Source organism: Passer montanus, unplaced genomic scaffold (genome assembly GCF_014805655.1).
Source record: "Passer montanus isolate IOZ18808 unplaced genomic scaffold, ASM1480565v1 scaffold11, whole genome shotgun sequence".
Classification (NCBI taxonomy): domain Eukaryota; kingdom Metazoa; phylum Chordata; class Aves; order Passeriformes; family Passeridae; genus Passer; species Passer montanus.
Window position 1 is genome coordinate 9,165,340 of NW_024357613.1, and position 16,384 is coordinate 9,181,723.

At 42.8% G+C, this 16,384-nt stretch overlaps 1 protein-coding gene across 5 annotated transcripts in view; it reads left to right on the plus strand.

The window, feature by feature from the left end:
* Positions 1-5,749: 5,749 nt before the first annotated feature.
* EPHA7 (EPH receptor A7) overlaps positions 5,750-16,384 on the plus strand; it is a 166,162-nt gene continuing 155,527 nt past the window's right edge. For all 5 annotated transcript variants that reach the window (XM_039727442.1, XM_039727479.1, XM_039727448.1 and 2 more), the window contains exons 1-3: positions 5,750-6,068; positions 10,045-10,109; positions 14,351-15,020. In XM_039727442.1, the coding sequence (XP_039583376.1) occupies positions 5,972-6,068; positions 10,045-10,109; positions 14,351-15,020 (832 nt within the window). In that variant the 5' untranslated portion in view covers positions 5,750-5,971. The remainder of the gene's footprint in view (positions 6,069-10,044; positions 10,110-14,350; positions 15,021-16,384) is intronic.

The following is a 16,384-nucleotide window of genomic DNA, read 5'->3' on the forward strand; positions in this document are numbered from 1 at the left end:
AATTGGCTGTAGAAAGACAGCTTGTTAGGTACTTCTATTAACCTTCGTCACACTACGGTAAATACTGAAGAAATCACATCCTGAAACTGCAGTTGCCAAATTCAAGCCAAAAGGAAATGCACTCTGAATAAAGCATTGCTTACCCATGAAACACACTATCACGTGCACTTTCATATTTAAAGGTGATAAAATATACAAGGTCTTGTGATTAAGTGTATCTGGCAAGCATCAAGTATCTGAGGACAAAACAAGCTTCCACAAATTAGTATGTGTATTACTTGCCAGAAATCTAGTTTACTTGCAGTGGATAATGAGATCAGTTTTGGGGAGATGTAAATCCACAGACCAGGACAGAAGTGGCACTACATCTGCATAGGAACTTGACAAGAGTATGAGAACACGTGAAATATGACAAAGAGGGAAATCTGTGGAGGGTTGTACTCCTGAGAGATGTAATTCTTAAATTATTCTACTTCAAAGAACACCTTCTCCCATACACTTTGGCAGCTTTCCTGTCAGTAGTGATGCTCCACATCACTACACTTCCTGGATCTAGAGGTGAAAGCATTGGAACTCCTGCCATTGCAATCTGTAGTTTCTCTTTCAGAACTAAATAAGGGTTGTTGCATCTGTTCTTTTATCCTTTCCCCTCCTACCTCCTAACACAGAAGGGAGATTGAGAGAAGAGATGCTTTCATGCTCTTTCACAGAAGGAAATTGAGAGATTGAGACCGACTGTAAGAGGAGGTAATATATGGAAACAGGAAATCTACTGGGTCTGCATTTTCACCTCAGCTGGGCTGAAAGAAGACTCTAGGACTGTCACAGATGGAAGTGATCAGATGTCACTTGTGCTGAATAAGAACAGGAAGATACTAACCTCACTGGAGCATATTGCTAGAGTTTATCTGTCACTTACAACTAATTAACAAAAATACAAATTAGCTGCCCTTATGGTCAGGCTCTTCTGTGCAAAACTTTTAGTATGACAAACATCCTAGGAAAAACTGAAGCTTTAAATCTTACAAAGAATTGAAGTCAACAAGGAGTTTATATGCTTGGATACTTGTTGTTGCATCTGGACTCAAAGACACTCCTTTAATTCATAGGTGAGAAAGGCAAATTAACTCCTTTCAGAATATCTCCAGATGCTATCACAGGATGATGGCACAGGCTTGTCCTGCTCAAGCTTCCCAGGGGAAGATCTGCAGAACAATGTGATATACTAACAGACTCTGAAGAATGGCCAACAAAGAGACAGTATGTTCTCCAAAGGCTTTTGTTGCTCAGTAAAGCAGTTTCCAAATTCAGGTTTATCAGGGGAAACAGTCTCACAGGACCCAAATGCAGCATGGTTTTGGACCCTCTACAACTCTGCTCTTGCTCCTCCTTTGCCAAAAAGGCAAAGGCTTTTTTTGTTCACTGTATGTTTAATGTGAATTTAATTTGTGCTGTTCTATAGAATGTATTTCATTTCCATTAAATGGCAAGATAACACACCATCCTACCTCTATTTCTGTAGTGTTTCTCAAAATGTATTGAAAATTCATAGATTTGGAAAACATGATCTATGTATCTATTTAGCACCGTACAACTTTAAATCTCCCAAGAGAAAATTTGACAGTGAATTTTTATTACCATTCTGATATAAGTAAAGACTTTAAAGTGTGAAGCTTTATGGCACTATTTTTGATTAGTGTTAACTAAAATAGTTTTTAAAAACCCAAAACCAAACTGGCATGTTAACTAGAAAAAGAACTTTTTATATGAGCATGCTTTTCAAAAAAAAAACAGTTTGAAATTCTCCCAATTCTCTAGTTTCTTTATGAACCAATAATATTTATTTTATATATTGCCTTCTTTACTACAATAGAGCTACTCTGACTTATAAATCCACCAGATTATGTGAAATTGACAGTGTATGGAAAATCCATCTCTGGACTAGATTTGGAATGTAAGTGCCATTACATCTGTAAAACTAAATGCAAAGTCTGATATAATGATTTATTATACATACACGGCTTACAAGTGAAGTGTCACAAAGACACTGAATTTTATATTAAAAAGTATACAAAAAATTGACAAAAATTGCACAAAAATGTGTACTATGTATTTCATAAAAAATCTTGTGCATGGATAAAAACAGCTCAGGGATTGCTTAGCTTAAGACCAAAAATTCAGGGTTTATAAGATCTTCTGTTATTACTTAAAACTAATTTCTTCTTCTGCTACTGTAAAACAGTGTTCAAGGTTTGCTTTCTTTTTTTCAAAACCAGTCTTAAGGATCACTGTTGTGTGGACAGAACCAAGACAACAGGATTTACAGAAACAATGTCTGAGGCTAAACTTCAGCAGGTTTTTGAAACTATTGAAATTTCACTTCAGCCCTGCACAAAGTTAGAAAGAAAGAAAGAAAGAATGAATGAATCCTGCAAGAAGAAGATTAGTGAAAACAGAACTTTGTAACAACTTTCAAATTATCCTCATTTCCTTACATATGCTTGTGTAGCCCTAGAATTCATCCTATATTTCTTGTGCCAAAATTTCAGATCGAGTTTTGGTGAAGATAGAGTTAGTAAATTTTAAGGAGGACGAAATTATTTAAGTAGTTTTCCAAAGTCTGGTTAGAACTTTGCAATTCAGCATAGAGAAATTCAGCTAGCATGAAGTTAGTACCAGCATAGTGAAGCTTGGCAATATCAAGAAAATCATTCCAACTACAAGTAAAAATAAAAGACAGAATCTGGCCTACAGGAGAAAAATAACAAAACAGAATAAAGAAACAATCTTTATTGTTCTTTTCCAATTAACCATTGCTCTTTTGGTGGTACCTGAATAGTAACACATTGAATTGAATTAAATACCCAGTTCCTTTTTTTCCCCCACCTTTTTTCTTCCTTCTTCTCTCAGAGATTTTGTTACCAGTTCTGAGGATTGTAGTTCCATTTAGCTTGAGTATTTTTGTTCTGTTGTATTATATCTCTTTTCTGTTTTTCTTTGCAGAAGATCTGACATAGCTGGATGAGATGCAATACAGGATGTGAATCCTACAGAGTAAAATTAAGTATTAGAAAACACTACAAATAAACAGAGACAATGGAACAATCAAATTCACTAAAAAACAATTTCAAATTCTTTATCAATTTCACAAAAATTTGATGTGAGAGAAGCACAAAAAAACCACTCCCAACACTAACAGACACTCGATACACGTGGAATGTTTTGGTGTAACAGTGAATACATCCATGACTGTTTTAACAAAGCAGTACATAAAATATGTCATCTTTACCTTCATTTACAATTATCAGTAAGACAGGACATTTAAAATGGGTTGATCAGGAAGAAGAATATACTTTTTTAAAATCTTTTATTTAATTTCATTGTACACTTGCTCATGTACACACACATCCTTTGTGTGGTTAATACATAACTTCGAGAATCCTTGTATATGTGTATGATCTGGTACATATATCATACACATACAATATTGGATTGTATAAAATAGTACAGTATAATCTGTATAAATGCAGGTGATGTTAAAAAGGATTGTCTGGCCTAATAATATATACAGGACAGGAAGACACCTCTTTACCATTTAAGCCTTTCTCCTGTAAATATTTTCATTTATCAAGTTTCTACCTTTTTATAAACATAGTCACTCAAAATCTCAATGCAATTTTTTTCGTACATTCTTAGGGGTGAAAATTGTCTTTTTGGCTTAGTGACATAATAAATGCTTGCACTTTGTGCTAGGAAACTGTTGAGGACTAACTAGGTTGAAGACTTCCTACATCTTCGTTAATCACTGTTACAATATATGCAACATGAAAACTAACTTCACCAGTGAAAATTCGCCAAGGAGTCACAAAATCCCTGCGTGTATTTAAACAGCCTTTAAAAAAGAAGATAAGCCTACTCACTGCTCTGCACAGCTCCCCTTTCTAAGTACACATGCATGAGGATGGGTATGACAGACAGCAGAGGATGAGAAAACCAAGAGTATGCACTATGCCTACACTTATCATGGCATCCAAAGTATCAACAGAGCATTCTGAATGAAACACAAAAACTGTCATATTCTAAGCCATAATAATTATTCAGCAAGTGAAAGAAATACAGCACATTTTGGAGCCTCTGTCTACATCCTTCTCGGAAGTCACAAGGAGCCCGCAGGGAAAGTGCTCACAGCCCGGAGTATGGTGGCTGCTTATCCGTCAGTGCTGAGCATTACAATATTGTTATTTTGATAGTAGTAATTCTAATTGTGTCTTATCTACCTAAAGGTTCCACAAACAAACCTCCCCCACAGTTTAAATTCCCATTTATGGCATAACATTTTCTATATCAGGATACGCATCTGCGCAAGGCGTGTTTCAGATTCTCGCACAATCTTGCCACCGAATTGCAGTTACACCCCTGGCTCTTCGCTCCTTCGCTTGCTTCCGAGACGATAGTCACTTATTCTGTTTACATCGCAGTATATCTATCCTTCGAAAGGACACGACCACGCACCTTTAGCGCGGTACAAAACCGGGTCCATGCCGCTCGGCATCGGCCCCAGGAAGGTTGAGTGGGACAGAGGTGGAGGAGGCAGGGGCCGAGCGGGGACCGCAGCCGGGGCCGCCGCCTCTCGCCGCGGGGGCTGCGCGGCCGCGGCCCCGGCGCGGCCCGGGAGGGGAGCGCTCGCCCCGAGCCACCGGGCCCCGCTCCGCTCCGCGGCCTCATCCCGGAGCGGTAAGTTTCCGTGTCTGTCCCGCAGTTGCTTCACTCCGAAGGAGCGAGGCGTGGGTTTGGAGAAAGGAAAGCGGAGGGGTGGGGGCGTGATGGATCCCCGGCAAAAGCTCTCCCGGTCCGCAGGATGAGCGCTGACAAGAGAGATTTGGCAAGTTCCTCTCCCCCTCGGGTTTCACTTTTTTTTTCCTCCCCCTCCTATTTAAATTGTCTCATTGTTAGAGGATTACACGCGCTTCAGGTTACACCCGGAGAGGGCAGGGGGGGAAGGAGCCTCTCCTTTACCTCCCCACATAATGTCGATATTGCCATTAACCTCTTCTTCGTATATGGGGCAACCCGGAGACGCGGGGCGGAAAACACGAACGCATCAGAGGGAAGGGATCCCAAGTGATGTCAGCCCCGAGGAACTTGGCTGTTGTGGCGGGGCTGTCTCAGGGAACCATCCCGCAGCTTCTGCCGAAGTTTCCCTTTCTGTGGCAGCGACCCAGGTGCGCGCTCAGCCCGGCCACGAGCGGGCACCGCGCGGGGACGCGCTGGCGGCTGCTCGGCTTCGGACAGAGGCCGGACCCTGGCCGGGACCCCTCTCTCTCGCTACCCCACGGGGAGACCACAGGGAACCCAGGGGGAGGGATGCACGGCATCCCCTCGCTCGCAGGACGATCGGGGCAGTCACCCCGGGCGTGCGGGACGCGCCGGGAGCCGCCCGGGCCCGGCGCCCGCTCGCGGCTCAGCCCCTCAGCCCCTCCGTCCCGCGCTGCGCCCTGCGCGCAGCCCGCGGCTCCCCGGCACCGGCAGACACCCGACACCGCCGCGCGCTCATTGGCCAGCGCCGCCGGCCCCGCCCTCCTGGCCACGGCGACTCAGGGGGCGGCTCGGCCCGCCGGCCGCCGATAGCGGTTGTCGATTGGTCAGCAGGTGCTGTCAGTCACATTGAGGGACGGGCCGCCCCACGGCCGAGGCCCCGCCCCCTTGCCCTCATTGATATTATCGGCGCGCGGCGCGGGCGGCCGGGCTGCAGTCGGGGCTGGCGGGCGGCCGGCCCGGTGCGGGAGCCGGGCAGCGGCGCGGAGGCGGAGGAGAAGGAGGCGAAAGAGAAAGGCAGCCTGGAGGGAGGGACCGCCGAGCCACAGACTAGCACAGCAAATTCTCCACCGTCCTCTAGCACCCACCAAGCGGCGGCAGTGGCAGTGTCTAGGAATAGAGAGCTAGAAATATAAAATCACCCCGCTCCTGCACCATGGCTTTCCAAAGTAGGCTCCCTTCTTGGATTATTTTGTGCTCCGTCTGGCTGTTCCGCTTTGCACACACGGGGGAGGCACAGGCTGCAAAAGAAGGTAAGGTGATGCGGAAAACAAAAAGTTTGAGCTTATTTATTGCTTTTGCCCACGAAGTCTGTTTGGTGGCTTAAGTAGGGGACCTTCCTGCCCCTGCCAGCTGCTTATCAGCCCCCCTCTCAAGAAAAATAAAAAAAAAATTAAAAAAAAAAGACTTTTTAGTTGGGGTGGGAGGGAGGAAAAAGCATGGCATTCACTGGGGGCTGTGCGTGTGTCTGTATGAGGGACCGGGACAACTGCCTGTGCTCCCAGGAATGAGGTTTGCGAGGCATTCGCACGTGATGAGGAGGAATGGGGCTGGGAGAGCCCCCGGCCCGGGTATCCGTGCCGGGGAGCGTCGCTCTCCCGTGGCAGCCCTGATCCTCCCGAGGAGGTGCAGGGAGGGCGGGTTACCTCGCTGCTCCCTGGGCAGGGGCTGGGGGCCGAGTTTTAGGGCTCGGGACGCTCGGTGGGAGGCAAGGCACGGCGCGGGGCTGGGGCTGCGGGGCGCTCCCCGCCGGGGGCCTGCAGCGCTCCGGCCCAGCGGGGCCGGGCACAGACCGCGGGAAGGAGCATCGGGGCGCAGTTTGGCACGTCCCAGCCGTGCAGGCTGGACGTGTATTTAGAGGATACGTACGGCCCAGCGTCGTGTGCCTGCAATGTGTGTGCTGTCCCCCGGCATCGCTGGAGAGAGGTTTAGGGTTTTTACACCATCTGCGTAGCACCACGGAGCTTCCCCCTTCTCGTCAGTCCAATACTGGTATCTGTGTAAGGCGCACCCCGCATGTTTGTTTCCCCCGCGCACGGAGGCAAATCAGTCAGTTTTGTATCAGAGGCTGATGGAGGTGTTTAAAATCAATTCACAAAGCCCATCTGGGAATCTCTTTATTCACGCTGAGAAAATCCGAAATTATTTAAAGGAGCGCCCTGCTCGCGTTTGACAGCCAAAGGCGAAGGTCCGTCTCCATCTTCGGGGGGGACGAAGACACACACGACATGACTTGGGAAGGGGGAGGCAGGGCATTTTCGGTGCCTCTGCATATGTATGCGTTTGGGGTTCCCCCCCGCCTCAGCTGGATGCGTCAGTATTTTCCATCAAACCTCTAGCATGCATTAAAATATCATTTGGAGCTCTAAAAAAATGCCTCAATTAAAATGTACTCTGCCCTTAAAAGACGAAGTCCATGGCGAGATTAGAGAGGGAAATAAGAAGGAGCTTTCCCGTAGCAGCATTTTGAAAGTTTATTTGGAGGGGCTGTAAAGCACAGAAACCCTCCCGGGGGGAACACTAAGCAGTAGCCGTGGGGTGGGGAGAGGAGGAGGGCCGGGCAGTCGGGCGGGCAGGGTGCGGACTGCCTGCCCCGCTCTGCCCTACGGCTTGCTCCCTGATCGGAGCTGTGCCGGCGCTTCCCGCTGGTAGCCTGTCCCGGTTTTTTCTGTGTTGTACGTGTGTGGGTGGTTATGTATGCATCTATACCTATGAGTGTGCGCGTATAGTGTCTGTATGTTCGGGGAAAATCACCTAGCCAGAGGAGGGTCAGGAGGGGGCGAGCGGCAGACAGGGATTGATAGCGGCTACCTGCTGCAAGCGCAGAAAACTCTGGCGGAAGAAAGAGCGAGTTTAAAAAAAACCAAAACAACAACAACAAAAAAGTAACTTTACAGCTTCACCTCCGGCCCCGCCGAAGGGCCGGTGGCGGCAGCAGCCCCGTGTGGTTTCCTACCCCTCCCCGCTGGGTACGGAAAAGGGTTGGGAGGGGTAAAAGGCTAAAAAGTTTCCCGAGTTTCCTTTCTGTAGCTCAGTAGAAGCCTCGATGAGATGCTGGGGAGGAACGGGGCAGGGTCCGTCTGTCTCTCTAAGTGCGAAAGTGGCCGCGTTACCTGCGGAGCCTCTGCCAGCGGCAGGACCCTCGGGTCCAGCGCGGACACGGGGAGCGGGCTATCCCTTCGCTCCGTGTCTGCGACAGCTCGGGGCTCCGTCCTGGGGCCGCTGTCCCGGGCGCTTCCTCCCAAAACCGCGGCTCTCGGGGGTGTGGCGGGGGCGGCCGCGGCTCGGCCGCCGAGCCCCGTTCTTCGGCGCGGGGGCGCGGCCGCCTGCGCGCAGCTCCGCGCAGCGCCCGGAGCGCGACTGCGGCTCCCCGCGGAGGCGAGAGGCCCCTGCTCCCCGCCTGCGCGGAGCCCCGCTGAGCCCAATGCCCGCGGCCGCGCCCCCGCGCTTCGCCCGCCGCCTCTCCGCCTCCTTTCGCTCTCCGCCGCGCCGCGGAGCGCTGCGCAGCTCCCCCGCGGAGGGAACGCGCTGGAGCCCTGTGCGCTCCCGGTGCGCTCCCGGCGCGGGAGGCTGCGGACCCCCTGCGGCTGCCGGCGGGGGGCGCGGGGCGCGGCGCCGTCCCCCGCATCACTTCCCCGCGTTGCTGAACGAGCCGTGACAGCCACGGGTCTCCCAGCGCAGGGAGCAGGGCAGCAGCCGCTGGCTTGGAAAGCTCTTCCCCGGTAACTTTGGATGCCAGAAGGAACGCTAGGATTTCTTTACAAGGGGTGTTTGCAGAGCAGGGGTTTCTGTGTTGGGTTTTTTTTTGTTTGTTTCTTTGTGGGTTTTCTTTTTGTTTGTTTTGTTTGCTTGTTATATTTTCTTTCTGTGATGTGCTCACCCGTTGCTACGTGATAGAGAATTACTGCCAAATAAAAAGTATAATGAATTGCAGTCGTAGTGTGCTGGTGCTGAAACGGTTAAATTTTTGGTGGTACCTTTTTTTTCCAGGACCATTATAAATGTTCTTGTTTAACAAGCCGCCGCATACACCACCTGCTTTTCTATAGAAAGTGTTACAAAGTAAAGCCCCTTGAATCCAACCTTAATGACATAAGCAGGTAATCTTTCTAGACGGAGACCATCAAACTTCCTTAATGAGTAGTTCCACTTCATTACTGAAATACAGCCCTGGAAGCTACCGTTTTGTGTTCAGCTAATATTTCATGTATTACGGTATGATTTTTTAGGCATCTTTTTAGTAATTCATTGAAATTTTGTGTTAAATTCTCCTTGGAGAAAGGGCCAAAGCTAGAATTAATACTGTTTTGTTAGACCTACAAAAGTTGCTTCAAGTTACAGCCTTAAGTCACACATCTAAATATCTTAGACAGTACAGAAATGCTGTGTATGAGGTTATAAATAACCTTATAGCTAAAGGTATATGGAATAGGTTCAAATTAGAAATGCAACTAAAGAGCTGGTTTATTAGGCTGTGATAAACCACTTTTGGAGGTAGGGTTACATTTAGCTGAAAATAATTGTGGTGCTGCTAGAACTGATGTCCTTCTGTATATAAATGTCATCATGATGTGAAGATTTTAGGAAGCTATTACCATAAAGCAAATTAGTCTGATTTTGTGTATGCGAGATAATTGCAGAGTCTTTTATTTTCTGTACTCCTGGTTATCATTTATTTGCAGAATTATTGCTTTTCCTTGTGAAATAAAAATACTTGTGAAAATATTTTTCACTTTGACACTCAGAGAAGATCATTGCTTTTTCAAAGTGACTCTCGGTGAGGTATAGACCAGTCCTGTAAAAATCAGTTTGGAAATATGTTGAAATGCCTGTGTGCTTTAAGCTGATTGTAATGACCAGCATATGGAAAATGTCCTTATGAAAAAGGAGAGGGAGGGAGCATATATCTTAATGACTGATTAATAGCACTTCAGAGCACTAAAAATCCCTCATTTTATTTTAAGCAATGAAATTGTAAGGATTTATGTATTTTTTCTCACATATAAGCAGATATGTGTATCTGCTTGTATGTAAATGGTACATAATTTGTTTGTTTACAAATAAATAGTTGTGGTTGCAGATAATTTTTTTAACAATATGAAGAATTATCAATCTGCACAAAATTTATGTTAATTCTATCACTTTTTAAAATTCATATTTTGTTCCTTAGTTTGAAATCCCCCCTTGTTATGTTTAACAAGCTGTGAAATTTTTTTTCCTTTTTTTTAGTAATACTGCTGGACTCTAAAGCACAACAGACAGAGTTGGAATGGATTTCCTCTCCTCCCAATGGGGTAAGTACTGCAGGCAAAACTTAATTCCTAAAGATGAGTAGTCAGTTTATCGAAGCAGTTGAAAGACCTGCTTTAAACTAGTTCCCCCTCATATTTCTCTCAGTAATCATACCAAGTGTTAATGGCTTCTTCATTTTTTAGAATGAAACCTCAGGTTACAGTGTACAAATGTACAAGCCAGTTAAAAGCAAGTGGCTCCTTGGAAACTTTTGTTACTTTTGTGCTTTGTAGTGTATTTCTTTGCGCTATACAAAGGATTACACCGTATATTTATAACACAGTATTTTAAATCACTTTTTTTCTTCCCTTAGAAACAACAGATCTGCTTCTGTGTGGAAACTTTCTAAAAATATGTTTTTCATTTTCTGTAGAATGGGTGATCATAAATTTGTTTACGATGTTTTCTTTGTAATTGAATAGCACAGATTGAAGTGCTCTAAAATAAAAACATTTATACTGCAGATGTGTTTAAAATGACATTCCAAACTTGAAACATGCCCAAGCCTTGAGGAGCTTGATATCTGGAACTAGGCACGAATTATGTGGTTAAGGCCACCTCCAGCTTGCGTACAAATTAATCTTATGGCATTCTGTGAAATGTACCATTGTAAATTGCACCACTATAAAAATGAGATGTTCAGAAACATCAGTGTTATTGTCTTATTTATTATATATGTAAAGTTGGGAAATGCTGTTTTCAGTCTGAATTAAAGTTATAAAACCTCTTCTTCCTCAAGCCTTAAGGAAGAACATTTTCAGAAAAATATAATGGATATATTGTCCTATCTTAACTCAGTCCTACATGAGCTTAGTCTGACAAATCATAAATTACATGGACAGTTCTTGCTCATGGATACAGCCTTGCTGAATCTATTGTGACGCCTTGCACGAACAAGAACTTGGGGGATCAGTCCCTTAATCTTCAGTTCATTAAGAAATCTGGAGCCAGAAGAGCGTGAAGTGTGAGTAGGGATATAAAAGTGTAACAAATCCTTTAAATAAGAAGAATGAAAATGTGGAAGTGTCTTTCTTTAAAAGCAAGATTGTAGTATCAATACAAGCATAAACTGGAAACTAATCTAAGGACTTGAGAGGGAATATAATGCGGGCTCAATGTGTATGATGGCCAATAACCTCAGCATTAGCGTTTTGCCCTGACTGAAGCCTTTACCAGAGGTGTTTGGAAGATTAGCTTGATGACACTTATATTAGGCTAACCTGTAGATAATGAAAGATCTGTCAACACATGTTACACATCATCATACCTAAAGATGAAAGTAGAGTCCAATTCAATAGTGAAAAGTGAGTTTCAGAGGCAGAAGTGAATTTCAATCACAAATTAAAAGTGAATCAATACTAATGGCTAGGTTTGCATGTGTGAAAGTGTTCAGGAAAAGTTGACTGTAAATTAGCATAAAAGTACAATTTTAATAAAATAATTTTGAAAATAAATGTTTTTCTAATTTTAATTACTGAATTATTTACTATGCAATAAAGACTTCATGGGAATGAACACAGACGATTTTGTGAGAAACTAGTGCATAATCACAGTAGAGAATATATCAGTCAGACACTCGTTAAATGCCTCATTCAACTGCAAATGCTACATTTAATGCTGTTAAGATAACTAAGAAGTTAAAATACCATAAATTGAAACCAATAGAACAGGGCATATTCAAACAGATTTGCATGTATAGCACCATATTTTGCAGCAGGACAAAGAAAAGTGGAGTTTTCTTTCTGTGAATTGTTCACTATGAGAAAACTTCAATGAGTGGTGGTGACCTCACCTGCCATAGGTGAAAACATCTTTAAGTATTGATATATTTTTTTTTTCATTGCAGACACTCATTACATAATTGCATCATAAATCACATTTCCCTAACTTTTTTGCCTTGGTAAAATATGGAAAAATAGTTCCAGTGCTTAATTCTAGGGATCAAAAAAAGTAGTGCTTCTTGTGTGAATTGTATTATTTTCCTTGATTGTCCATAGGAATCTCTTCCATGTTAGCTAGTCTTGTGTAGTAGGATTTTGACTCTGAGAGAACTCATTTGTGTTGTATTATGAAGAGTGGGTTGATTTTGTAAAATGTATTTGTTTGTTGCTTTTTTTTTGTTTGTTTCAGTTTGTGGGTTTTTTTGAGGAGGAATGATGATTTGTTTTGGTGGAGCAATCCACATCAAAACTCAAGGAGACAGATTCTGTTATGGGTGCATGCGAGTCACTTTCATGTCAAAGATGGAATGCGTTGTCTTATTGAATGTCTTCTTGCAGAATCTGGCTTGGTGTCTTAAGGGAAGAATGCTTACACATTATAAAATATAAAACAAAAAAAAAACCCCAAACCATCTCAAAGAAACCCCAAAGGACATAGCATTATGGCAAAATTTTAGGCTTTATGCCTTTTTTGTCATCTTGATGGTTTTTCTTTTTTTATGGGGCGATTTATTTTTATGATCATGGTATAGCCAAAACCCTCTTAGGCCAGGGCCCCTTTCTTTCTTTTTCTTTTTCTTGTTTTTTCTAGCTCTTATAGAGGTGAAAAAAATTACTCATTCAGCTCTAATAAATCTGTTATGAAGATAGACATTGTTTTGTTCAGTGGTTAATATTGTTCCATACGCAATCACTTCAGTTAACTCCAGAAGCATTTAATCATCTATTTCAATCATTTAATACCATATGCATATAATATATAATACTGTATATATCTCATCTATATTAACTGTAGGTCCTTGAAATGTGCTTTGATATTTACAACTTCTGTGCATTTCAGCATCTGGAGCTGTGATGTATTTTGTGGTGATAACTTCTAGCATCAATTCAGCCACATCTGTTTTTTCCTGAAACAGACAATAACATTGAAATGGTCTCATTTGCTGTCAAATAGGCTTGCAGAGTAATGTACACTGTGTGGCTCCTGATCTGGGAAGCCAATGCCTTCCATGCTTGGCTGCCGGCATGAGGAATGTCAGTGGATGCTCTATCCTGCAGAGGTGCCGACTATACGAGTCCCACAAAGCACTTAAGCATGTGCTTGCTATTAAGCTCATAAGTACAGTCACTGATCTTAAGCATGAACTTAAGTGCATTATTGACACAGGGCCAGAGGGCTGAGTGCCATCCAGAGAAGTCTTGGTTGCCTGTATCCTGGGGTGACGATAGCTCACCCCCCTCCTCTAATTTACTACAGCTGCAGTTTCTGCAGGCACTGAATTGTTACAAGAAATGTGAAAAAAGGTGAGAGACGAGGAATATTTTGGTTACACCTGGGCAGATCTGCCTGGTTGAATTCAATGGAAGGTTTGCCATTGCTGGAGGTGCAAATTCCCACGCTACCAAAGGCTGTTAAAGACTCAGGGATTGTTAAAGGCTTACCAGCTCGTTACACAGTTGGTAGCCTAAAGAGAGATCATCAACAAAACTCAGGCTTTGAACCAGAGAGCTTTCAGTCATACAGGTTGTTTTTAATTCTGTATGTAGTCTCATGGTTCATTTGAACTTCCAGCTAAATGACGTTTGCCTTTTCTAATAGGGGTGCAGCCACTGGACAAAAGGTGAGGTGAGGAGGAGCTCCTACTTATCTTTTCAGTTTGTAAATAAAACGGAAGGTACACTGAAAGAAAGGGAGACAACTAAAGTGTTTCCTTTCTTTCAGATTTTTAATTCTGTCAATTTTCTCTTGCCCTCTCTCTATTCCATTTCGATTACATAAGGGTAGGAATCATCTGACTCATGAGTTTCAGGACCTGATCCCATGCTTCCTATACAACTGCAAGTTTCATTGGAAGCTTTATATGCACAAGTTTTATATACTCTAATGCTACGCAATTTCAGTTTCTAAGACTTCACTGACATTGGGTTTCTTTGAAAGAGAAGCTGCCTCCCTCCTTTTGGTCTTTGCTTACTCCATTGTGACATTAAAGAAATATGTGTGAGTTCAGGGTGAATTCAGAACCTGGTAAGCTAAACAGCCTTTTCTGAAGCTGTCCATTTTTAACTGTGTCCATGAAATGACAATGATTTTTAGAAGTTGTAGGTGGGAAAAACATAAAGGGAGAGAGAGCCTACTCCTGCATTAATATATGTTTTATTAATTTAGATGCTTAACAGTATTTTTAACAACTTACTGTTAAAAAGAAGGAAAATGTGAGTTGTGTGAAGCTTTTTTAAATACTCAGTAGTTACAACTGGTGACATACTTCTTGTTTATTACTAACTGTTTGTTATCGTTTTAGTGGGAAGAAATTAGTGGACTGGATGAAAACTACACTCCTATACGAACATACCAGGTATGCCAGGTGATGGAATCAAACCAAAACAACTGGCTTCGGACTAACTGGATTGCAAAAAGCAATGCACAAAGGATTTTTGTAGAACTGAAATTCACTCTGAGGGATTGTAACAGTCTTCCTGGAGTTCTGGGGACTTGTAAAGAAACTTTTAACTTGTATTATTATGAAACAGACTACGACACTGGCAGGAATATCCGAGAAAACCAATATGTAAAAATAGACACTATTGCAGCAGATGAAAGTTTTACCCAGGGTGATCTTGGGGAGAGAAAAATGAAACTTAACACAGAGGTGAGAGAAATTGGACCTTTGTCCAAAAAAGGATTCTATCTTGCGTTTCAGGACGTAGGGGCCTGCATTGCTTTGGTCTCTGTCAAAGTCTACTACAAGAAGTGCTGGTCCATCATTGAGAACTTAGCTATTTTTCCTGACACAGTGACTGGCTCAGAGTTTTCCTCTTTAGTTGAAGTGCGAGGAACTTGTGTCAGCAGCGCGGAGGAGGAGGCGGAGAACGCGCCGAAGATGCACTGTAGCGCGGAGGGAGAATGGTTAGTGCCTATTGGAAAATGTATCTGCAAAGCAGGATACCAGCAGAAAGGAGACACCTGTGAACGTAAGTAAACACAGTTTGCTGTAAATTGTAGGTCATGTTCTACCAGATTTTTCTGGTTTTTTTTTTGTTTTTTCCCCGCACACTTTTCTATAAGAGAAATGCATCATCAGTCTGCTTTTAAAGTTTTCAGATCCTTAATCTGTGAAGTTCACACTGGTTAATCTAAATCAGTCAGGCTGATTCTGAAAATCAGTGGTTGCACAATGCAGTTTTAACTTTAAAGAAAAACATTGAAGTCGTAAGTATAAAGATAGGTTCAGGACTAAAGTTATGAACTGATTAATGTGTTTCTTGTACCTTTTGGTAAGGCTGAATAAATCATACCTATCACAGAACATTGTAGCAATAATGTCAGGTATGAGTAGGTAAATAGTTTGTTCTTCCACATGATCCCTGACATAATTATAAGGAAGTTAAAATGCATGTAATAAATAAAATGGGTGTGGTTAGTAATGGGAAGATACAAAATCAAGACTGAGTTAGGGGTTTGTGTCAAGTGTGTACAAACTAAATGCAAGACATATATTTCAAATGGACTATCAAATTTTCAGAATAAAGTATGATAGCCTTTCTATAATTTCTTTTCACAAAACTAACTCTAAATTTTTGGCTTGCAGTTGAATCACTGTGATTATTTTAAAATACTAGCAGATCAGAGACTACTGAGTTGTACTTCCTGATCCAAGACTAATTCAGTTAACCATGTTCTTAGAATTATTCTTGCCCTTAGCCTTGCTGTTACTGGGGCTACAGGCATAAGACATTTCTGCATAGCATGAGAAAGAATATTTTATTGTCTTTGCTTCCAGTAAGAACAAGAGAATCTGCAGTTTGTTTGGAGACCTGTATTTTCATGTACAGTTAATACAAGGTCTGTAATTTTTATGATAAGATAACACAAGGAGTTCTGTATCACCATATGTTTATTGCAAGATAGGCAGACATTTATTGGTGAGAAATATGGTAAGTGAAAAAGAGGAAAAAAATCCCACAAATTTATGAAGAGGAGAAATTTACATAGTCACAAAAACAAAGCTGGCAGCACTCACTGAAGTTCCTCAGTCTGATGAGGACTTCAAAAACTGTAGAGGATTAGGGACAGCCTAAAAAAAAAAATAAATGAGTCGCTTTATTAATAGTTTGTCCACATGAAAAAAACACACTTCTGTTTTGATGAGTTTCTATGAGGAAATTCAGTAGAAGGTGGTGTGGAGTTGATCTGAGGTCTTTGTAGCTGCACACAAATCTTTCATTGTTCTGTTGGGAAAGGATGAAGTCTTAAACACTGCAGAGGGTGATCTCATTAGGAGTAATTGTAATGTGAAAAACTGCCCTGGAAAAACTGTTCAGTAGACTGTATTAGA